Genomic DNA, 24,565 nt, shown 5'->3' on the forward strand with positions numbered 1-24,565 from the left:
TATTTAAAGATTTGTTTTTATGATAAATGGTATCTTTTAAAAAATTCCATTTTCTAGCTATTTGTTACTAGGGATTATTTATTACTGATATTATTTCTAGCGGTTCTTTTTTATGTGCTAAGTATATTACACTCAAATTGTTCAAAAGTTAAGAGATACATAATGACATACAGTGAATGTCTTCCTCTAACCCTGAAGGTAACCATACAGTTCTTTCCCAGAAGCAACCAATATAAGTAATTTCTTACTTACTCTCCTGGAACTATTTTATATAGATACCGTAATTGTGTGCATTTATTTATATACATGGTATGTTACCAGTAAATAAATGTCAGGGCCTGTACTGCTGAACTGAATGAATAAGCATTTTCAGAACTCTAATGAAAAACTGATGAACTCATAAAAGTGCTAACAAAAGATCAAGATGAAAAAAAAATTAATTACATGGGACTGAGTGAACTGATGAGGATGAGTATAATTTTTGTGACTTTCTGTCTGAATTTAAAAAAAAAAAAAAAAATCCCACAAGGACTCAGAGGCAAAGAATATACAAATCAATTTTCACTGCAAAGTAAAGGAGCTGTTACAGTGGAGGATTACTGGACTGAATGTCAATATTATGACATAGTATGAGTGTGTTTCATGTTTGGTAATTGCAATCATTGTTGCTTTTGTTGTGGTCATCCATGTACAATGCTTGGTGTCAGTCTATTTATGTCTTGTAAAAATAAAATACAGTGTGTGTGTGTGTGTGAATAAAAAAAAAAAAAAAAAAAAAAAAAAATAAATGTCAGGGCTACTAACAGAAATAAAACCCAGAGAGAGGGCCTAGTGTAGGAAGGATGGTTTGGTTTTATAATTTGATGTTTGTAATGACTATAAAACTTCCCAAACACTCCAGAAAAAGCAAATGATTTAATGGAAAATTCCAAAATACATGACAGCCATTGCTGTTCAGTATACTTTGCTACAATGATTCCATGTGCTTAGGAAATGGAAATAGGGCTCTTTAAAAACAGCAGATCACAGTTCTTCCTTGTGAAGCCCTTCACTCTTCTTTCAGCGCATACAGAACGTCATCCTGGCTGACGTTGAGCCGCACACGAAGGAGCAGGTCATTCCTGCTGGGCTCCACAAGGAGGAGGCGGCAGGAGCCTAGGTGAGAGCACACCGCCATGGTCTCTGACATGGTGGGGTATGGGAGACCCTCCATCCTGCACAGTGCCACGTGTTGACTGTATACCTAGAAACAAAAAACAAACCTGAGGTCAGCTGCCAGAAGGGAGTCCTGGGTCTGTATCCAATCATTATTTCTTCTTTTGGGAAAATGAGACACTTCTTTTCCAGGATACTCAGTACCCCAGAAGGCATCAAGGGGTGCCCCACTGGGGCACAAACACAGGGGCAGAATGTAGTACTGGCCTCGGAATCAGACAACAGCAGGTCTGAACCCTGGTTCTGCCAATTACCTAAATAAGCAACCCGGGCCAGTTATTTCACTTTTTGAGCTTCAGTTTTATCTATTAAATATACTACAATATTACTCATGAGTTAATAGATATAATATGCTTAGTAACTGTCACAGTTATACCAACAGTCCTCATCTCCATGGGCTGAGCGTTCCTACTGAGACTGTCATAATTCAAGTCAAATTTTGCTATAAGGGCATTTTCCTTGGCAGAAACAGCAGATGCCAAGGCATGTCCCTTGGAAAAGCACAAAGGCCTAGAGAGAATACAGGTCACTCTCTGCAGAAGAGCTGTCTCAGGCTTTACAAAAACAAAAACGGGCAAAACATGACTAGCGACTAAATGTTTAAAAAAGAATTTAAAGAAGAAAAGCTGAAAGGAAATAAACAGCTGGAAGGAAAATGTTTTCCTGACATTTCTATTTGTCTAAAACATACTCATACATACAGATATACAAACTCCCAGGTATATACTTAAACACCTTTAATAAACCACTAAGGCCCAAGCCCTAATAATTCCTTTTACTTGATATAGTTGAAATTATTATCACAGTGTTTGGATTGATCTCTGTGATTTTTTTTTTTAACATCTTTATTGGAGTATAACTGCTTTACAATGGTGTGTTAGTTTCTGCTTTATAACAAAGTGAATCAGCTATACTTATACGTACATCCCCATATCTCCTCCTTCTTGCATCTCCCTCCCACCTTCCCTATCCCACCCCTCTAGGTGGTCACAAAGCACCGAGCCCATCTCCCTGTGCTATGCAGCTGCTTCCCACTAGCTATCTATTTTACATTTGGTAGTGTATATATGTCAATGCTACTCTCTCACTTCATCCCAGCTTACCCTTCCCCTCCCCGTGTCCTCAGGTCCATTCTCTATGTCTGTGTCTTTATTCCTGTCCGTTTTTTTTTCAGATTCCATATATATGTGTTAGCATACGGTATTTGTTTTTGTCTTTCTGACTTACTTCGCTCTGTATGACAGACTCTAGGTCCATCCACCTCACTACAAATAACTCAATTTCGTTTCTTTTTATGACTGAGTAATATTCCATTGTATATGTGTGCCACATCTTCTTTATCCATTCATCTGGCAATGGACTTAGGTTGCTTCCATGTCGATATTGTAAATGCAGCTGCAATGAACATTGTGGTACACGACTCTTTTTTTTTTTTTTAAATAAATTTATTTATTTTATTTATTTATTTTTGGCCACGTTGGGTCTTCGTTGCTGTGTGTGGGCTTTCTCTAGTTGCGGTGAGTGGGGGCTACTCTTTGTTGCGGTGTGCAAGCTTCTCGTTGAAGTGGCTTCTTTTGTTGTGGAGCATGGGATCTAGGTGCACAGGCTTCAGTAGTTGCAGCACATGGGCTCAGTAGTTGTGGCTCGCAGGCTCTAGAGCACAGGCTCAGTAGTTGTGGCGCATGGGCTTAGTTGCTCCATGGCATGTGGGATCTTCCCGAACCAGGGCTCGAACCCGTGTCCCCTGCTTTGGCAGGCAGATTCTCAACCACTGCACCACCAGGGAAGCCCACATGACTCTTTGAATTATGGTTTTCTTAGGGTATATGCCCAGTAGTGGGATTGCTGGGTCGTAAGGTAGTTCTATTTTTAGTTTTTTAAGGAAACTCCATACTGTTCTCCATAGTGGCTGTATCAATTTACATTCCCACCAACAGTGCAAGAGGGTTCCCTTTTCTCCACACCCTCTCCAGCATTTATTGTTTATAGATTTTTTGATGATGGCCATTCTGACTGGTGTGAGGCGATACCTCATTGCAGTTTTGATTTGCATTTCTATAATGATTAGTGAGGTTGAGCATTCTTTCATGTGTTTGTTGGCAGTCTGTATATCTTCTTTGGAGAAATGTCTATTTAGGTCTTCTGCCCATTTTTGGATTGGGTTGTTTGTTTTTTTGATATTGAGCTGCATGAGCTGCTTGTAAATTTTGGAGATTAATCCTTTGTCAGGTGCTTCACGTGCAAATATTTTCTCCCATTCTGAGGGTTGTCTTTTCGTCTTGTTTATGGTTTCCTTTGCTGTGCAAAAGCTTTTAAGTTTCATTAGGTCCCATTTGTTTATTTTTGTTTTTATTTCCATTTCTCTAGGAGGTGGGTCAAAAAGGATCTTGCTGTGATTTATGTCATAGAGTGTTCTGCCTATGTTTTCCTCTAAGAGTTTTATAGTGTCTGGCCTTACATTTAGGTCTCTAATCCATTTTGAGTTTATTTTTGTATATGGTGTTAGGGAGTGTTATAATTTCATTCTTTTACACGTAGCTGTCCAGTTTTCCCAGCACCACTTATTAAAGAGGCTGTCTTTTCTCCATCATATATTCTTGCCTCCTTTATCAAAAATAAGGTGACCATATGTACGTGGGTTTATCTCTGGGCTTTCTATCCTGTTCCACTGATCTATATTTCTGTTTTTATGCCAGTACCATACTGTCTTGATTACTGTAGCTTTGTAGTATAGTCTGAAGTCAGGGCCCTGATTCCTCCAGCTCCGTTTTTCTTTTTCAAGATTGCTTTGGCTATTCAGGGTCTTCTGTATTTCCATACAAATTGTGAAATTTTTTGTCCTAGTTCTGTGAAAAATGCCATTGGTAGTTTGATAGGGATTGCATTGAATCTGTACATTGCTTTGGGTAGTATAGTCATTTTCACAATGTTGATTCTTCCAATCCAAGAACATGGTATATCTCTCCATCTGTATCATCTTTAATTTCTTTCATCAGTGTCTTATAGTTTTCTGCATACAGGTCTTCTGTCTCCTAAGGTAGGTTTATTCCTATGTACTTTATTCTTTTTGTTGCAATGGTAAATGGGAGTGTTTCCTTAATTTCTCTTTCAGATTTTTCATCATTAGTGTATAGGAATGCAAGAGATTTCTGTGCATTAATTTTGTATCCTGCTACTTTGCCAAATTCATTGATTAGCTCTAGTAGTTTTCTGGTAGCATCTTTAGGATTCTCTATGTATAGTATCATGTCACTGCAAACAGTGACAGCTTTACTTCTTCTTTTCTGATTTGGATTCCTTTTATTTCTTTTTCTTCTCTGATTGCTGTGGCTAAAACTTCCAAAACTATGTTGAATAACAGTGGTGAGAGTGGGCAACCTTGTCTTGCTCCTGATCTTAGTGGAAATGGTTTCAGTTTTTCACCATTGAGAACGATGTTGGCTGTGGGTTTGTCATATATGGCTTTTATTATGTTCAGGTAAGTTCCCTCTATGCCTACCTTCTGGAGGGTTTCTATCATAAATGGGTGTTGAATTTTGTCGAAAGCTTTTTCTGCATCTGTTGAGATGATCATATGGTTTTTCTCCTTCAATTTGTTAATATGGTTTATTACATTGATTGATTTGCATATATTGAAGAATCCTTGCATTCCTCGGATAAACCCCACTTGATCAGGGTATATGATACTTTTAATGTGCTGTTGGATTCTGTTTGCTAGTATTTTGTTGAGGATTTTTACATCTATGTTCATCAGTGATATTGGCCTGTAGTTTTCTTTCTTCGTGACATCTTTGTCTGGATTTGGTATCAGGGTGATGGTTGTGATTTGTTTTTAAACAAGGCTTGTTCTGAAAGCCTTGCCCCACACTATACCATAAGCTGTATCAGGGCAGCAACTTTTGTCTTGCTCATCTTTGAATCTCCCACTCCCAGAAAAGTATCTGGCACATAGTAAAGCCTCAATCTAATATGCAGAAACCATTTGCTAAAGGTCTCTTCTCATGCAACTCAATTAAATATCACATAAAAATAGGCGCTGGTTTGATATTCTTTAGCATAATCAGGTTGGCACAAAATAGAGACAGACTATTACACAGTGGTTAAAATTCCCACATATTATATTTTAAAGGCACCAGACCAAAATAGGATTTTTTAAAAAGTAGATCAATCACCTGTTGAAATGTTGCTTCCTCCAGTCCTGATCGACGGAACTCTGCAAGGATGGCTCTCAGGAAGCTCTGTTCCAGAACGGAGGAATTTCTTAAAGAAAATGAGGAGATGTGAATTCTCCTAAGTGGCTGTACCATCAACCCAAGGAAGGCCAAATAAAACTTCTCTGTGTCTTTAGAGAAGAGAGAGGAAAAAACTTGGGACTATTTCCTCCTATATTCCTATATGATTTGGCAAGGATTTCCCTTCCCCTCAAAGTCTCAAAATGATATGAAAAATAACACTTTGGAAGTAAGGGAACACAGCAACTATATCTGGGCATGTACCAGCACCCCCATTTCATGGTTGAGTATATCATTCAATGTGAGAGAAGTAGCTACTTCCTTCTTCTTGTTTCCACAGCACTTTACTTCATAAACACCTATAGTGTAACTCAATACATGGTAATTATTCTCCTATTATACTAGGATTACATTTCTGTCTCTTTGACTAGACTATGCCCCTTAAGAAAAAGGACAGCACTGTCAGTAAATGCAGGTTGTATGAGTAAAAGCTTTGAAAGGGAAGCATGCTTCCATGGCCCTCTGCAGTGGTCTTCCAAGGGAGGTTCAGGGTCAGGAAGCAGAAGCGTCTTACTTGATGGCAGTGATGTATGACGATGAAAACATCTCCTCTACTGCTTCCAGTAAGTGGGCTGTAGTGACCAGGCCAGGGGAGTCGGGCTTCTGGCAGGAGAACTCACAAATCTCTGTGGCACGCCTACAAATGTCCAGGCAGCGTCGTGCATCTCCAGAAAGGGCTGCTACCTACAAGAGGGAACATTTTATTCCTTGAGATCCCCTTGCCGTCTCAACCCAGGAGAAAAACCGATTCTGTGTTCAGCTAAAAAGGAAGGGCAGGGCTGGGAATGGACTTAAGCATGAAATTAAGTACTTAGCCCTGGCTGGGAACCTGGTGGGAGCTCAGATATAAATTATTATACTGTGTCTGGGACTTTTCCCCAAGTCCACAACTTTGTCTTGGCCTTACAGATAATTCCAGAATGGAAGAGACAGAAATTCTCAACTTTATTTAATATTAGAAAAATGAAGAAATCTAAAAGAAGAGACCTTTGGCCCAAGATCATTACTGAACCATCTGGAGACACAAGGGTCTTGTTCCTTGCATGAAGAGAAAAAGCCAAGAGGCTGAGGTGGAGTCTATTTTGGAGATAAAGCCACAGCCTGAGCCTCCCTCACAGCATGTGATGAATTTTGGAAACTACCTGGTCAATGGCTAAATGAACCAGAATCAAGAGGGAAGGAAGCCATGAAGCTGGAGGACCCAGAGGAACCTGTAGTTAGATGAATTAGACCAACCCCCCATGCCAATGGCTCTGCTTTTGTGCCTTCCTTTCCATGTGCACAGAGGCTGAGGGGCTCCTGGGCTCCCTTTACGGGGAATCCTATACTCTCTCCCAAGATGACATAGGAGGGCTCTTGCATTTTAAATTTAACTGAGGGAACTCCTGGACTCACCATTGCCTGCAAGGATTTCTGTTTCTATATTCCCAGTGCTTGCCAGCAACCCCATCATTCGCCTGACAACCATCGCAGGCGATGACATCCTGCCTGATGGCATCCCAAAATAACTATTTCCTTCCAAAATTTATAAAACATTAATTTTAAAAAAGCAAATCGTATAGGCATACACATACATGCATGCGCACACACACACACCAAAACTAAGACATTAGAAGGAGTCATTTCTGGGAAGTGGGATTATAGATTTTATTTTTTGACTTTTTTTTCGATTGGGGTATAGTCGCTTTACAATGTTGTGTTAGTTTCTGCTGTACAACGAAGTGAATCAGCTATATGTATACACATATCCCCTCCCTCTTGGACCTCCCTCCCCCCCATCCCACCCATCTAGGTCATCACAGAGCACCAAGCTGACAGCTCCCTGCGCTATACAGCAGGTTCCCACTAGCTATCTGTTTTACACATGGTAGTGTATGTATGTAAATCCCAGTCTCCCAATTCATCCCATCCTCCCCACCCCACCACTCCCCTGTGTCCACATGTCTGCTCTGTACATCTGTGTCTCTATTCCTGCCCTGCAAATAGGTTCATCTGTACCATTTTTCTAGGTTCCACATATATGCATTAATATACAATATTTGCTTTTCTCTTTCTGACTTACTTCACTCAGTATGACAGACAGGGTTATAGGAGTTTTTAAATGTTTTGTGTCTATTTAGAATTCAAATGTAAGACATTCAAAACAAAAATCACTTTTCCAGTAACCCAAGACGGAAACATGAGCACCAGCGTATATTATTCCCTCCTTCTAATCTCCCATATTCAGCTGGTGAGGATGTCCTGAGGACGTTTCCGCCCTGTCACTCCTCCTTTCCTCTGTGTGAAGCAGCACCATACAGTGGTTAATAGCAGGGACTCAAGGGCTGCTCAGAGGCCTAGAATCAAAGTGGACAGGTGACCCTGGGAGGCTAGAAAACACCCAAAGCACTTCCCACTCTGAGGGTACCTGTGAACCCTGCGACCGTAAGCACTCTTTTTAACTGCTGCTGGGGTGAGGGAGACAAAAGAAAAAGCTGGGGCCAACCCACATGGAATCTAAGAAAAGACCTTGCATAAACTTGGGATCCAACCTCCACTACAGCCCCAGTATGACAGTGAGTGAAAGACTTACAATGCAGAAGGGATGGCAAGAAAAATGGCCTGTTGTGACCTTGGCGGTAGGTGGGTGTAGGGTGACAAAAACTCACCGAGTCTTTGCAACCACAAGCCCTCACATGGATTTGTAGCCCAAATTTATGTTGTCTCCTAAAAACCTCAAGTAAAGAATTTTGTTTAAAAATGGTCCCAGTTGGTAGTGCCCCTCAGTAACTGACAGAAGCACAAACAAACTAAATGAATTCAACTTCAACCCAGGCCTCAATCAACTCTCAGATAAAGCTCTTAAGGAACATGAGCATACAGTTAAAAAAAAAAAAAAATCAAGACACAGAAAACAAGGAAACAAGGCCATACAGACACGTGACTCAGCAATCAACAGAAGTAAACCCACAAAGACTTCAGATATCATAAGATAAACAATATAGGTATGTTTATATGTTAAGAAATAAAAGAGAGGTTTGAAATTACAGGGAAGAGTTTTGGGTAAAAACAGCAGCCAAATTTGAAGTCTTCTGAAACCTTAAAGACCAAGAACCCTAAATAAGAAAAGGAAGCAACTGGAGAGCAGTAAACAATATAATTCTGAAAGTTGGAAAGAAGTGGCAGAGTACTGGTTAACCTAGCAGACTGAGAAAGCCCACTCCTAAGCCCGCAGTGAGGAATCCAAGAACAAGCCTAAGTTACACTAAAAATCTTCAAAATGCTCAGGAGTTAGTGATACTGGAACTGGAGGTAAAGGGGGAAGTTTGGCTAAAACCAAGAGGACTGGTTGAAAGTTAAGAAACGGATGCCCTAGATCAGGAGTCAGCAAACTATGGCCTGCCACATGTTTTTGTAAATAAAGTTTTATTGTAACACAGCTATGTGCATTTGTTTACATATTATATAATACACGGCTGCTTTCACAATGCAAAGGCAGAGTTGAATAGTGGTGACAGACCATTATGGCCCAGAAAGCCTAAAACATTTACTACTGGCTCTTCACAAAAAGTTTGCTGACCCTTGCCCTAGACCTCTCCCCCATTTCATGCTGTTGGTGAACATCAGGGCCACTGAGGGAGGGTTTAGGGCTCTGTGAGAAAATTTTGTGCCTTGGTAATTTGTACTGTTTCCATAAAACTCTTTGCCCCGGAGATTATCCCTCATGTACCATGGCAGGAGACCAGAAATTTATTCTAGCAAGGATAAACAAAAAAGTCTCTGGACCAGTAACACTAGGTATTGTTGCAGAGGAGGGGATGCCCCTTACTAAATATAGATGGTTACTATTTGCATGCTGAATTTGAAGACCTCCACCCTCCCTGACTCCAGCCCACCTCGCCTGATCCTAGAACACTGCCCTGCAGGCAGGACAGGGGAAGCCTACTCTTTGAAATCTGACTATCCCAGAAAATATGGGAATAAACTAAAGATACTGAAATTGGCCCGATCAGATTACCCCTCAGCGAAGCTCTCAGTGAACAAGCCCCACTTATATACTCAGAGCTCCCAATCAGCTCTGTAATCTCCACCCTTAGACCTCAGTGGACCACAAAGGCAGCTGAGGAAAGTCTAACAATGCAGGATAGAGATCAAAACCAACAGACAAAGCATCTTAGAGGAAAAGGGAGAAAACAACCTCAAATAAGTAGGATGGTATATAAAAGGACCATTCAGAGGAAAAAACAGAACTTTTAGAGATTGCATGATTGCAGAGGTGGAAAAACTCTACCAACAGAAGGGTTAGATAGTAACTTTGAGGATCTCTCTCCTAGAAAGCAAAGCTTGGAGATAAACACCATATCTCGCTCACCTCTGACCCTAATACTTAATATAGTACCCAGCTTTGAACAGGTGTTACAGACGTGTGTTGCTGCTATAGGCATTCAGAGTTCACATCGTTTCCAGTAAGAAACTAGAAATACGTTTATAACTCTTTTAAGTGCTGAAATACTGTGGATGTGTGGTTTCTTTCATTCAGCTCAAGGTGGACATTTAACCTGAGTTGTTCCTCAGCAGCCCCGGAGAAGTCTTAGTGGAATCTCAATTGGCATTCTCCCAGTAAGCCTGGAGGGGGTAGGCATCCCACACTTCATACCTACCATGGAACATGCACCCTGCTAGGTACATTACAGACATGGTCTCATTTAATTCTCACAATGACCCTATGAGGTAACTATTATTATTCCCATTTTTCAGAGAAGAAAACTGAAGCCCAGGAAGTTTTTAAGTAACTTTTCTGTAACCTTCCACATGCTTATTCAAGTATTAGAGCCAGAATTCAAACCAGGTTTGTCTACTTCACTCACTATGTTGCCCTTTTGATTATACAAAGCTCCCTGAATCAATTAATCTTCACTTGTATATAAGCCCACCATACTCAGAGCCTTCTAATTAGTTATACAATAAGGTTAAGGAATTTTTCAGAATTTTGTTTCTATGTTTTGGTATTTGTTTTTACAGGACTTCCTAATTTTTTCTTCATCTCCAGAGCACCCAGCATAGGGCCTCACATGGGCAGATACTCAGCAAAAACTGTCGGTGTGACTAGGAGCTCCCCGAAGGCGACTTACCTTCCTGGCTACCAACTGGATGGCATCATCCTCAAAGGCCTTTAAATGTTTGAGTCGGGACACCAGGATCTGTTGCAGTTGGCTGTGAGTATAGGGCTGGAAGGACATCCTGGTTAGACCCTGGGGAGTCAAGACGACAGAGGAACAAGTTCATGGATTTCCCACTCCGATAGTCCTGGTGGAAAGCCACCTGCAAGTCCCCAAACCTGATTTCCAAGTCCCATGTAACAATTTACACATTTCATCCCAGGACTACCACTGCTTCCAGCTCCTTTTGTTACTGACAATGGCCTGTGGGATCCTGTAGGGCAGTAGCTCTCAACTGTTTTTTCATTTAGCTTAACAGAATCTTTTATTCTATGGAATCATTTACAAGTAGATCTGAGCAGAGGTGCTCTCGTTAGAGTGGGTGGGACGATCTTTGCCTCTACAACATGCACCAGCTCGGCTCCCGGTTTCACTCCTGCTGAACCACAAGGTCCACAAGGGCAGAGACCGTGTCTGCCCCGTTCACAGCCATACTCCATGCATCTCACACTGCCTGACAAGGGTAAGCACTTAAGTATTTTTTTAAATAATTAAACCTTTAGGGCTCTGTGCAGTTTAAGAGTGCAGAGGTAGCAGAACACCAAGAAGATACGTTTGCAGAAAGCCATGCAATGGTGACATATTTAATTCCAACTTAGTAATTATAAGAATTTCAGAAATCACATTTCTTACTTTTCCTGTTTATTTTAGATTCCTATGTATTCATTTTTGGAGAACTCCTTGGCCCAGCTTATGGGTCTGTTAGAACAGCTTGAGAATGGCCCTACCAGTCGGCTGGACACCCGGTTCATCATGAGGCGCTCTGGCAGATCCATGGTGTTGGCGATGGTCAGGACCACAAGCCGGGCCTCCTTGTGAGTGGGCCAGTCAAAGAGATTGTACATTATGTCTTGTTTCTGAGTCCACAGAAGGTCAAGCTGCCAGGAAATGGGGAGAGACGCAGGGTCAACCACAGAGACGGAGCTGGGGCCCCGGAGTGAAGCCTGTTACCACTGCTTTAGCTTCATGTGCTCTCAGGTCACACCACCAGCAAGGACATCAATAGACACATGCCTCTCACCACCAGAGTGAAGGAAGAAGGCAGCCAGGACTTTCCTCCCACCCAGTATTTGCTCCCAGGACACTGCAATCAAGTGCCACGCCACTTCTTCTCCAGTCCTTCCGTGGGCGCCTCCTTACCTCGTCCACAAGCAGCACAGTGGTTTCCCGAGAGGACCCTCGAGTGCGGAATCGCTTAGCCAGCAGTTCTGCGGCATGGTGAGCTGTTGCCCTGTGACCCGTCAGCCTCTGCAGTGGGGCGGGGCGGGGCGGGGCGGGTGGGGGAGTGAGTGGTGAACTGTCAGGACTTTACTGCCCTGGCTTAAAGTTAAATCTGCACATAGAAGAAGCTGTTCAGCCTGAGGACTTCAGTATCCTACCCTCTGCCTTCCACTGGAAGGAGAAGAGAAGGCAACGAGAGACAACAGATAGTGTTTGAAATGCAAATGAGCCACAGGCTGGCCCCAGAAGCCCCTCCAAAATCATTAGTGTATGGCTCTGTAACTGGACATTACTGGTTCCAAGATAACGGCTAATGAATGAAAAAGTGAGATGCAAACTTCGGCCCACCTCTAACCCCTTTTCCGAGTTGCCACAATGCCTGCTGTGTACAAATGGTTTTCACCATGTTGGTAAGTACTAGCTTCCATAAATGCCTATCCAGCTCCTAGACTTCAAGGTCCTTGAGGGTAGGAATTCTGCCTTCTTTGCCCTTGCTACCTCTACACAAAGGACAATGCTTGGCAAGTTGTAAACATGTAATATGCACAAAATTAAGTAAACCTTTCCCTTTTCATGTGCCACCCAGAAACTGTATTTTCCAAAAAGCCCAAACGGGCGAATCCCTGGCAGTCCAGTGGCTGGGACTCCGTGCTTTCACTGCCGAGGGGGCCTGGGTTTGATCCCTGGTCGGGGAACTAGGATCCTGCAAGCCGCGTGGCCAAAAAAAACCCCAAAACCAAAAGACAGACCAAAAAAACCAAAACAAAAAGCCCAAACAGCTTTGCTCACCTGCAAGATTTGCACATAGACTTGGTGGGGCTCTGTCAGCTCCATGCCATTGACCTCAATGTATTGAAAGGGAGGAACGTCATTTGCTTGGGATGCCTGCTGCAGGCAGCGTATCACCTCGTGTACAGTGGCCGTCTTCCCTGTCCCAGGGACCCCGGAGATGTACATGCACCTGGGGCAAGAAGAGAAGACCCCGGGCTAGGTCTGTGTAGCTGCCTTACACTATCATCAGGTATGAGTATGAGAATGTGTGCTGAAGGAAGGACAGAGGCCCCTGAAATGTGGAGGTGGGAGCAGTAAGGACCATCCTTGGAAGCTGATCAGAGCAGGACCTGTTTATATAGAATCATTCATTCTATAAGCAAGGCTGTATGCAAAGTGCCCACCCAAAAAAGGCCAGTGTCATTTTCTCTGTAAGACAGAATTCTATAGAATTACTTTGATAACAAAAACTGCTTCAGAAGCTTAGGCTTCAGCAATGGCCTTGCCTGTTCTGACACCAGGGAAAGACCGCTTGGGTGAACTACAGCACCTGAGGTGGTACTAGCAGGGCCTTCTGCCCTGAGCATCCTGCTTCCTCAACATGACTCACCCTCCAGTATGGTCAAGGAGTTTGCTTTCCACAAAGTTGTACATGTCTTGGAATTCCTGTTCCCGACAGGGAAGAGACCCAGGTACAGCAGAAACATGCAGCCTAAATTTGGTGGTAAAATGAGGGAAAAGGAGGACTTTAGAAGCATTTTACTATCTACTCAATAATAAACGGAAAAGATTTATCTGTAGTTTCTATTTGAAACCTTAATCTCACATCCAAGGGAATGCCTTCATTCTTAAACTTCTTCATTTGGCCTTTCTCCACCCAGACAAATCACCCAACTCAGTGGTTCTAACTAAGAGTACATATCACCTGGGGAGGTTCCCCAAATCACATGGGTGGACCTCATCCCACATGCGATTCTGATTCAGCTGATTTCTGGCAAGATCTAGGCTTATTATTTTGAAAAAGCCCCCACGCAGTTCTAAAGGGTACCGCAACTGAGAAGCAGTGTCCTGACCCATCACCTTCCAACCCTGAGAAAGTGGTGGCAGTGGACGGCACACTCCTCCCCGAGCTTGTCCACAGTAGCTCACCCAGACACTGCTTGAGGTTTCTTCTTTCTAAACACACACGTTCATCTTACTCTCTACCTTTATTATGTACACCAATGACTACAAAGCACTCCCAGTTCATGTGAACGAAAGCAGGGACCCCCGAGCGGCGTCACCTCAGCCGGGCCTCCTCCAGCACATTGGCGGGCTCCTGGGCAGCCAGGTTTCGGCTGCGGATCCGGGGAGTGGCGTGACGTGGTGTTCTGGGCTCGGGCTGTATTCGAAAGAGAGAACATTTAGATAATCAACAAGGACCTACTGTAGAGCACAGGGAACTCTACTCAATGTTCTGTAATAACCTATATGGGAAAAGAATCTGGAAAAGAATGGATATATGTATATGTATAACTGAATCACTTTGCTGTACACCTGAAACTAACACAACACTGTAAATCACCTATACTCCAAAATAAAAAAAGAGAGAGACAGAACCTATTTCAGAAGGAAAAAACAAAGCAAAACTCCATCCAGGATGCATCAGCAAATCTGATTCATGATGAGCTGATAAAAAGAATAGAGGTAGTGAATTCCTCTTAGTTCCTTCCTGTATAAATTACCAAGATTCTCCCTTTCTCTCCTCACATTACACATACATTTTGTTCATAGTCCAAACACAATTTCTTATTTCTAATTTACGTATAGTATTAGGATTTGAAAACAATGTCAGTCTGAGGAAAGAATGAATAAAAGTAGGGATTAAATACTTTTCAAAGTAAAATACTATCTTCAAAGAAAGGCAAATTATTAAAAAATCCTAAATACTCTGCCCAAATAGGGTACAGTAGCAGGCATAAACTGGGTTTGATTCATAAGATCCTCCTCTATTCCACCCCCATGAGTTGCATTCACTGATTAAAATAAAAAAGCATCTTTAAAAAATTTTTTTAAATTAAAAAGATCTTCCTCTAGCCTTCTTTGAAAATATGGTCAATCTTTAGCTCAGAACTTCCACGATCCACTACACAGTACTTGAAGAAACCTCCCCAGATTTTTCCACTTCAAACCATAGGGTCATTCAGTTTAGGCCCACAGACCGATTTCACTATTCTCTTTTTTTCCTTGCTGCTGGCTCATTAGAGCAGGCCTTCTACCCAGTAGTATTCATGGTGTTTCCACAATGCACTCCCTTTTGTGGGGGCATTTCACCTACCCACCCTCTGCTTGTAGCCAAGCTATAAAGCGATAGTCTCTACACCTCTTCCCAAACGCAGAAGAGCATTTAGACCCTGTTAACAGCTTAACATCTATTAACTCTGGAGAAAACAGGAAAATAATAACAAACCTTGCTGAGAAGGTTTTTTTTTTTTAAAAAAAGGTGGACTTCTGACCTTTTTTATTATGCTAAAGAGCTCCCCCCACAAATCCCTTCTTCTGGGTGGGACCCAGGAGATGCAATCAAACCAGATCATTTGGGTGAGCTACTCTACAAGACTGCCTCGTCCAAAGGCAATCTATTGGATTTCCTTCCCTAAAGGTCTTTTCTTTGACTTCAACCCAAGCCCAATCACATTTTTCTTGATATGGAAAAATGGAGATCAGCTTTATAAAGGCCCCTAATTAGGCATTTCTAAATTGTTCTAAAGAACAAGATGCTCCACAAAAAATGTTTCCTAATATACTAATGCCCTCACAAAAACATTAATAAGTTAATGGCCTTGAGAAGTCATGTGATAATGAAACCAATTTAACTTTGTTTAATCCAAACATTTCTCAAACATGTTTGAACACAGTAAGACCCTCTTTTCTTAATAGCTTTCAATACTCTGCTAAAGTTCCACAGAAAGCAGACATCCATTTACCTCTTCCATGTTTCTGTTACACAATTCATCACCAACACCTAGTAGTGCTCCCTATTCCTCAAGTGCATTGAGTGGCACAACAAAACCAGTGACACGGCTCAGCAGCCCTGGATTCAATACCCACTGAGCACTGACTGCGCACAAAGCCCTCTGCCAGCTTTCATGGGAAACGCGTTCTTACAGTTCTTGTCCTTCCCTCAGGCAGTCTGGCTCTTGGCCATTCGGTTCTGTATCTTAAAAGGAACTTGGACTCAAATTTTATCACTGTCTACTGGGTTCATTTTCGGTCCTAGGGTTCACGTAGAACCTTTCCTCCATGAATACACACGGAACTCTACTCAATACTCTGTAATAACCTATATGGAAAAAGAATCTGAAAAAGAATGTATATATGTATATATATATATATAACTGAACCACTTTGCTGCACACCTGAAACACATTGTAAATCAACCATACCCCAATATAAAATAAAAATTAAATTATAAAAAAAAGAGAGGGCTTCCCTGGTGGCACAGTGGTTGAGAATCTGCCTGCCAGTGCAGGGGACACGGGTTCGAGCCCTGGTCTGGGAAGATCCCACATGCCACGGAGCAACTGGGCCCGTGAACCACAGCTGCTGAGCCTGCGTGTCTGGAGCCTGTGCTCCGCAACAAGAGAGGCCGCGATAGCGAGAGGCCCGCGCGCCGCGATGAAGAGTGGTCCCCGCTTGCCGCAACTAGAGAAAGCCCTCGCACAGAAATGAAGACCCAACACAGCCATAAATAAATAAATAAATAAATAAAAAAAAAAAAAAAAAAAAAAAAAAAAAAAGAGAAAAAAAAAAGGTCACGAAGAACTTAGGGGCAAGATGGGAATAAAGATGCAGACCTACTAGAGAATGGACTTGAGGATATGGGGAAGGGGAAGGGGAAGCTGTGACAAAGTGAGAGAGTGGCATGGACATACATATACTACCAAACGTAAAATAGACAGCTAGCGGGAAGCAGCCGCATAGCACAGGGAGATCAGCTCGGTGCTTTGTGACCACCTAGAGGGGTGGGATAGGGAGGGTGGGAGGGAGGGAGACGCAAGAGGGAAGAGATACGGGAACATATGTATATGTATAACTTATTCACTTTGTTATAAAGCAGAAACTAACACACCATTGTAAAGCAATTACACTCCAATAAAGATGTTAAAAAAAAAAAAAAAAGAAAAAGAACCTTTCCCCCATGAATACTCCAAGTGGCATAGCTTTGAATATGACAGACCTATGCTCAAAACCCAGCTGTTATTAGTTGTGTGACCTCAGTCACCACAATTTCTAAATTACGAGAAATAAACCTAAAAGAACCTTACGGTTTTCTTTGGTGTCTTGGAGGGGGTCTGTAAGGATGACTTCATGGAAGAGTGTAGGTTCCTGGACACATTGCTGCGTGTTCTCCTTGGAAGAGGGGGTGTGGAAGCCTCTTCCTCCTCACTGTCAGAGGCTGAAATCTTGGCTACCGGCAGAAACTCTTCCTCTTCTTGGTCACTTTTACTATTACCTAAAAACCTGAACGGTAGGACACATTATTTTCTGATATTCAATGTTTGAAGTCTACATAAGAAGCTCCTAGCATATCAGCGTGGATTCGAGGTATTGCAGAGTCTCTCCTGCAACCGAGCAATATCAGATGTGCTCCTCTTCTTGGGCTCTTGCTACTGGGAAGCTCTATTAAGGGCTTTATTTATATTATCTCATTAAACCCTGCAAAACTCTGTGACTTGTTTATTATTATTCCCATTTTATAGATGAGGAATCCAAGGCTTAGAAAGGTTAAGTAACCTTCCCAAGGTTACACAGATAGTAAATGACAAAGCCCAGGTTCAAATCCAAGTCTATCAGAATCAAATTTCATGCTCTTAGGCACCGCACTAACAGTCTTGCTGGGTGTGATGATTATGGGGCCCTGGGAGCCACCTAAGGCCAGGGCAGTGTTTCTTGCCCCTTTCAAACTATGACGTTTATGTGAAATTAACATAATTCCAGACATACTAGGTAAAGGAGAATTCCAATGGATTAGCAAATAACAAACAAGAAATAAAAAGAGGATTTAAGAAATAGGATTACAGATTTCACAAATGGCAGGATGTTTTTGTGCCTGCCAAGCAGCAGTCTTACCTAAGCTGCTGCCTCATCCGATTCAAAGTCAAGAGAGAGCTCTTTCTGCGGATACGATGGGGAGTAGAGGTAGCTTCATCCTGAACTGGTTCTTTGGCCTCCCTGCAAGATACCAGCGCAAGGTTATGGAAAGCAGTTTTGGGCACCAGGGATCAACAGCAGGAGTAGAAGATAGTCAGGTGGCCTGACTGGCTCCTATTCTTTCTGCAGCTACTTTGGAAGGAGCTAATCACACTTTGCTAAAAAGTTTGTAATTGAAGTTTGACTCAAACCCAGAGATTAAAGTTTGCCAAAAGCTTATCATTTAAATCAGACTCATCACCTCCCCAACTAGAGATCAGAATATACTAATCCTAGGCAGAGTTTCTTATCCTTTTTTAATTTCTGACATATCAATGAATTTACTGTCCACTCAAGGGTAGCAGAAATGCAGCTATATTTTCAATACAAAGCATTTATCAAGCAAACTAGGTAAGCCAGGTGCTGCAGTTTCTGAGCAGGAAACATTGAAATTTCAGGCTTGTCACATTCCCTGTGCAGCCCATTATTTACAAACATTGCCCAATGTCAAACTGCAGAGTTTTTTCTAGATGCATTATCTTCTTGTACTATATGTATTTGAAAATGGCTTCCAGTTTAAAAGAAAAAAAACTAAGAAAATCACTGTTAAAATGTGGCAAAGAGCCACAGCAAGTAATGAAATCCAGGACTGTGAAGCAATTCAGGTTTGGGAAATTATCTTCTGGAGCAGTGATCCCCAAAGGACAGCTGGGTATATCAAAATCATCCAAAGAGCGTCTCAAAAATGCAGATTCCTGGGCCCAACACTTGGAGGTTAATTTCCTACATCTAGGGAAAGGCTCAGAAATCTGTATTTTGGAAAAGCTGGTGATTCTGTGACACAGGCAGGTTTATCGGCTGTGACCCACACATTTCACATCACGTGAAGGATCTCGATTTGCTCTGTGGGAGGCAGGGGAGCATCCCCAGTCACCTCGTTTTGATGTTTTCTGGTTTCAGAATCACAGAAGGCACCACCGAGGATTTCTGTCCCCCCTTGATAGGAGTAAGTGTTCTTTCTTCACTAGTCTCTGTCGTTTTCAAAGCTGGGACTCGAGTTCTCAGGATCATGCAACCATCAGGTGAAGGCTTCTTGTCATCCTCGGCACAACACTGCTGAATCTCTCCAGCTTTCTCTGGGGTTCTCAGAGCTGGAGATGAGTTCTGAGGACCATCAGGCTGAGACCTCTTTGAAGGCGAGGTGATCTCAGAGAAGGCCACTTTCCGTTTCATTCTTCCAGGAGACTCCAATGAGGCCCATGAAGTCTGCTGGGAAATCCTAGTGTTATGCGTCCTAGGGAAACCTAAGTTCAAGAGAAATCACCATAGACAATGTGTGAATTTTATAACTAGCACTATATACACCCCTAATCTCTTTATAGATAAATTCATTCACTGAGTGATACAAAGACATGAGTTATCCATATTTTGAATTATTCTATGCTTTCTTTTCCTGCGCCAGGTAGCTCTTATTATTTTTAGACTCTCTCTTAAATTCTACGAGTAATTTTGCTAGCTAGAACCATAAGTCAACAGTTAAATCAGCTTTTACAGATAAATGTTCAGGTCAGGTTTTCTGTGATGTAATCTACCAGAAGAGTGGTTCTCAACCAGGGTGATACTGCATATCCTCAGGCCCCATTCAACAGCATCTGAAAAAATTTATACCAATGGCTCTGTTGAGTAATACCAAGTCCTAGATTTTTCTTAACCCAGATTATATCTACCAACAGAGAGAAGATGGGTCCCCGGGGTGGGGGGTTAGGGTAACCAACTGGGTTCTAAGAATACACAGAGCCATATTTGGATCTGCTCCTCTCTCACCATGACCAAATGCACCAAGAACCTGGACATTCATTCATAAATATCAGTTGAGCTATTAAAAGATATGTGGGACTTCGCTGGTGGCTCAGTGGTTAAGAATCTGCCTGCCAATGCAGGGGACACGGGTTCGATCCCTGGTCTGGGGAGATCCCACATGCTGTGGAGCAACTAAGCCCGTGTGCCACAACTACTGAGCCTGCGCTCTAGAGCTCGCAAGCCACAACTACTGAGCCTGCACACCACAACTACTGAAGCCCACATGCTCTAGGGCCCGCATGTCGCAACTACTGAGCCTGCATGCTGCAACTACTGAAGCCCATGTGCCTAAAGCCCATGCTCTGCGACAAGAGAAGCCACCGCAATGAGAAGCCCGTGCACCACAACGAAGAGTAGCCCCCACTCGCTGCAACTAGAGAAAGCCCGCGTGCAGCAACAAAGACCCAACGCAGCCAAAACTAACAGGGCAGATGATACACATAAACGTCTATAGTATGAAGTTTAAAAATTGTTCTAAAGCACCTAAGTGCTAATAAACATGGCTTTTGAGACAGACCTTGAAAGAAAAGCAAAATTTCAACAGAGTTGAAAGGGGAAGGAGGGGAATAAGTGAAGAGAATAAATGAGATTGATGTGAGCTAAGGCAACGAGGCAGAAAAGCACTGGGCAGAGGAGTTCACTTTAGTCACAGCACAGGGTGTATGTGGAATAGCTGCAGACAAGGTAAGAAGTCATCTAGTACCTGTGTGGTAAATATGAGGGTAGCTCATGTCTAGATTAATGTAAAAATGTCCCAATGTCCTGGTCTCCCTCATGCCTCATTTCCCCATCTTTCTGTCAAAAACAATCCAAAATATTTTCATCATATCTGCCTCATCTAATTATGTAACTGTGTCAAGTTTAAATTTTTTACCCTAACTTTCAAGATCCTACAAAATCAACAGTGAAAAAAACACTCAATTATTTCTAAATGGTGGTATTACAAACTATTTCTCTAGTAGTCTTCTGCATTTCCAAAATGTTTTATATGTTTATATTCAGCTCCTAAACATTTGTATTCTTGATAGCTCCTACTAAGGAGCTACCAAGAATGCAAATAACGTATACTCAATGAACTTGGCACATAAACAGAAAAATTAAGGACACATAATAGGATGAGGATGAGCTCTCAGAACAGTCATGGAGTAGCTTTCAGATATATTATTAGTGAAAAAAGTTAAGATGGAAAAGAATACATCCAGTATAATACCCTACTGGGTAAGAAAGAATGGGAAAGAAAACTATAATAAAATAAAAATTATATGCATGTTTGTGTATGACTGTGTGTATATATGTCTGTGTGTGTTTCGATTTATCTGTTGATTTTTGCAAAAACCAAAGGAAAAATAAACCAGAAACTAATAAAACTGATTACCTACAAAAGATGAGGTAGAAACAGGGACAAGGGTAAAGAAAGGAATGGGGTTTATCTGAGTATACTTTGTCTTAAATAGTTTTGACTCTTTAACTATGCTAATGTTTTAAATGTTTTGAAAATCAATCAAAGATGGGAAAAGCCCTAAAATTAAACAGAAATGAAAGAACCTAACTGTATATCACCAATAAAATAACCATTAGTGGAAGAAAAAAATTTAATCAAAGTAACATTACTCCCTCAGTGGAATATATTCTAAAGGCATAAAGAACTGCAAATCAATTTTGATTTGGAATTATGGAATGTGGGAAGGATGGAAAGAACCCCATGGTATAGATTAGAAGTACGAGTATGAATTTAAGAGTTTTAACACTATATTATAACAAATATATATATATTTCTTAGCTCTTCCACTAAGGATCTAAAAGCAATGTCACCTTAGTAGCTAAGCTCTTGAAGAATTAGCGAATTACAGGGCTTAACATCACTAATCATTAGGGAAATGTAACAATGACATACTACCTCACACCCATTAGCATAGCTACAATCAAAACCACAGAAAATAACAATATAAAACAACACAATAATAACAAGATCTAAATAGTTGGTGACGATGTGCGGAAATGGAACTCTTGTGTGTTACTGATGAGAATGTAAAATGATGCAGCTGCTATGGAAGAGTATGGTGGTTCCTCAAAAAATTAAACGGAAAGGAGATTTTACCCCAAATAGCCAAAGCAATCTTGAGAAAGAAGAACAAACCTGGAGGCATCACAATCTCTGATTTGAAACTATATTACAAAGCTACCGTAATCCAAACAGTATGGTTTTGGTGCACACACAGATCGATGGAACAAAATAGAAAGCCCAGAAACAAACTCATATGTATATGGCCAATTAATTTACAACAAAGGAGCTAAGAACATACAATAAGGAAAAGACAGACTCTTCATTAAATGATGCTGGAAAAATTGGACAGAAGAATTGAAACATGCAGAAGAATGAAACTGGACTACTATCTTACATCATACACAAAAATTAATTCAAAATGGATTAAAGACTTGAATGTAAGGCTTGAAACCATAAAACTCTTAGATGAAAATATAGGTGGTAATAAGCTCCTTGACATGGATCTTGATGATGATTTTTTGGATCTGACACCAAAAACAAAGCCAACAAAAGTAAAAACAAACAAGTGGGACTACAGCAAACTAAAAAGCTTCTGGACATCAAGGAAACCACCAACAAAATGAAAAGGCAACCTACTGAATGGGAGAAAATATTTGCAAATCAAATATCTGATAAGGGGTTAATATCCAAAGTATATCAAGAACTCATACAATAGCAGGAAAACAAACAATGAGATTAAAAAATGGACAGAGGACCCGAATAGACATTATTCCAAGTGAAGCTATACAGATGGCCAATAGGTACATGAAAAGGTGCTCAACGTCACTAATCATCAGAGAAATGCAAATCAAGATGAAGTATCACCTCACACCTGTCAGAATGGCTATCATCAAAAAGAAAACAAATAACAAGTGTTGGCGAGGATATGGAGAAAAGGGAACCCTTATGCACTGTTGGTGGGAATGTAAATTGGTGCAGCCACTATGGAAAACAGTATGGAGGATCCTCAAAAAGCTAAAAATAAAACTACCATATGAGGGACTTCCCTGGTGGCACAGTGGTTAAGAATCCGCCTGCCAATGCAGGGGACACGGGTTTGAGCCCTGGTCCGGGAAGATCCCACATGCTGCGGAACAACTAAGCCCGTGCACCACAACTACTGAAGCCCACGTGCTCTAGGGCCCGTATGCTGCAACTACTGAAGCCCGCACACCTAGAGCCTGTGTTCCGCAACAAGAGAAGCCACCGCAATGAGAAGCCCGTGCACCACAACGAAGAGTAACCCCCACTCACCGCAACTAGAGAAAACCCGTGCGTAGCAACAAAGACCCAATGCAGCCAAAAATAAATAAATAAATTTATTTAAAACAAACAAACAAAAAACTACCATATGATCCAGCAATTCCACTTTTGCGTACTTATCTGAAGTAAACAAAAACACTAACTTGAAAAGACAAATGCACCCCCATGTTCACTGCAGCATTATTTCCAATAGCTAAGATATGGAAACAACCTAAGTGTGCATCAATGGATGAATGGATAAAGAAAATATGGTATGTGGGACTTCCCTGGTGGTCCAGTGGCTAAGACTCCGTGCTCCCAATGCAGGGGGCCTGGGTTCAATCCCTGGTCAGGGAACTAGATCTCTTATGTCACAACTAAGAGTTAGCATGCCACAACTAAAGATCCCTCATGCTGCAACTAAAGATCCCACATGCTGCAAGGAAGATCCCATGTGTTGCAACTAAGACCCATGGAGCCAAATAAATAAATAAATATTTTTAAAAAAAGGAAATAAATGAAGCCAATCTTACATAAACTTAAAAAAAAAAAAAAGAAAATGAGGTATGTATATACAATGGAATATTACTCAGCCATAAAAAAGAAGGAAATCCTGTTATTTGTGACACAGATAGACCTTGAGGGCATTATGCTAAGTGAAATAAATCACACAGAGAAAGACAAATACCATAGGATTTCACTTATATATGGAATCTAAATTAAAAAACAAAAACGAAAACCAAGCTCATAGATACAGAGAACAGATTGGTGGTCGTCAGAGGCAGGGGTTGAGGAAGTGGGCAAAATGGGTTAAGGTAGCCAAAAGGTACAAACTTCCAGTTATAAAATAAATAAGTCATGGGGATGTAATGTACAGCATGGTGACTACAATTAATACCGTGTTGCATGTTTGAAAGTTGCTAAGAGAGTAAATCTTAAAAGTTCTCATCATAAGACAAAAAACTGTAACTAGGTATCATGACAGATGTTTCTTTTTTTTTAAATTGAAGTATAGTTGATTTACATTGTTGTGTTAGTTTCTGGTGTATAGCAAAGTGATTCAATTCTATATATATTCTTTTCCATTACGGTTTATCACAGGATGTTGAATATAGTTCCCTGTGCTGCCCAATAGAACCTCATTGTTTATCTATTTTATATATAGTAGTTTGTATCTGCTAATCTCAAACTCCTAATTTACCCTTCCCCCACCCCCTTTCCCCGTTGGTAACCATAAATTTGTTTTCTATGTGGGTGAATCTGTTTCTGTTTTGTAAATAATTTCATTTGTGTTATATTTTAGATTCCACATATAAGTGATGTTATATAGTAGTTGTCTTTCTCTGACTTACTTCACTTAGTATGATGATCTCTAGGTCCATCCATGTTGTTGCAAATGGCATTATTTCATTCTTTTTTATGGCTGAGTAGTATTCCTTTGTATACATATATATACACAAATATATCACATCTTTATCCATTCATCTGTCAATGGACATTTAGGTTGCTTCCATGTCTTGGCTATTGTAAATAGTGTTGCTATGAACACT

General features: G+C 41.2%; 1 protein-coding gene across 7 annotated transcripts in view; it reads right to left on the reverse strand.

Annotated features, from left to right (window-relative positions):
* Window positions 1-832: 832 nt before the first annotated feature.
* Window positions 833-24,565, reverse strand: part of ORC1 (origin recognition complex subunit 1) — a 33,916-nt gene continuing 10,183 nt past the window's right edge. For all 7 annotated transcript variants that reach the window (XM_036833908.1, XM_036833878.1, XM_036833928.1 and 4 more), the window contains 12 exons: window positions 18,804-19,173; window positions 17,810-17,911; window positions 17,005-17,200; window positions 13,981-14,078; window positions 13,308-13,409; window positions 12,716-12,887; window positions 11,846-11,953; window positions 11,434-11,583; window positions 10,619-10,738; window positions 6,022-6,191; window positions 5,388-5,475; window positions 833-1,243 (listed from right to left, as the gene is read on the reverse strand). In XM_036833908.1, coding sequence (XP_036689803.1) covers window positions 1,049-1,243; window positions 5,388-5,475; window positions 6,022-6,191; window positions 10,619-10,738; window positions 11,434-11,583; window positions 11,846-11,953; window positions 12,716-12,887; window positions 13,308-13,409; window positions 13,981-14,078; window positions 17,005-17,200; window positions 17,810-17,911; window positions 18,804-19,173 — 1,871 coding nt within the window. In that variant the 3' untranslated portion in view covers window positions 833-1,048. The remainder of the gene's footprint in view (window positions 1,244-5,387; window positions 5,476-6,021; window positions 6,192-10,618; window positions 10,739-11,433; window positions 11,584-11,845; window positions 11,954-12,715; window positions 12,888-13,307; window positions 13,410-13,980; window positions 14,079-17,004; window positions 17,201-17,809; window positions 17,912-18,803; window positions 19,174-24,565) is intronic.

This window comes from Balaenoptera musculus, chromosome 1, assembly GCF_009873245.2.
Source record: "Balaenoptera musculus isolate JJ_BM4_2016_0621 chromosome 1, mBalMus1.pri.v3, whole genome shotgun sequence".
Taxonomy (NCBI): domain Eukaryota; kingdom Metazoa; phylum Chordata; class Mammalia; order Artiodactyla; family Balaenopteridae; genus Balaenoptera; species Balaenoptera musculus.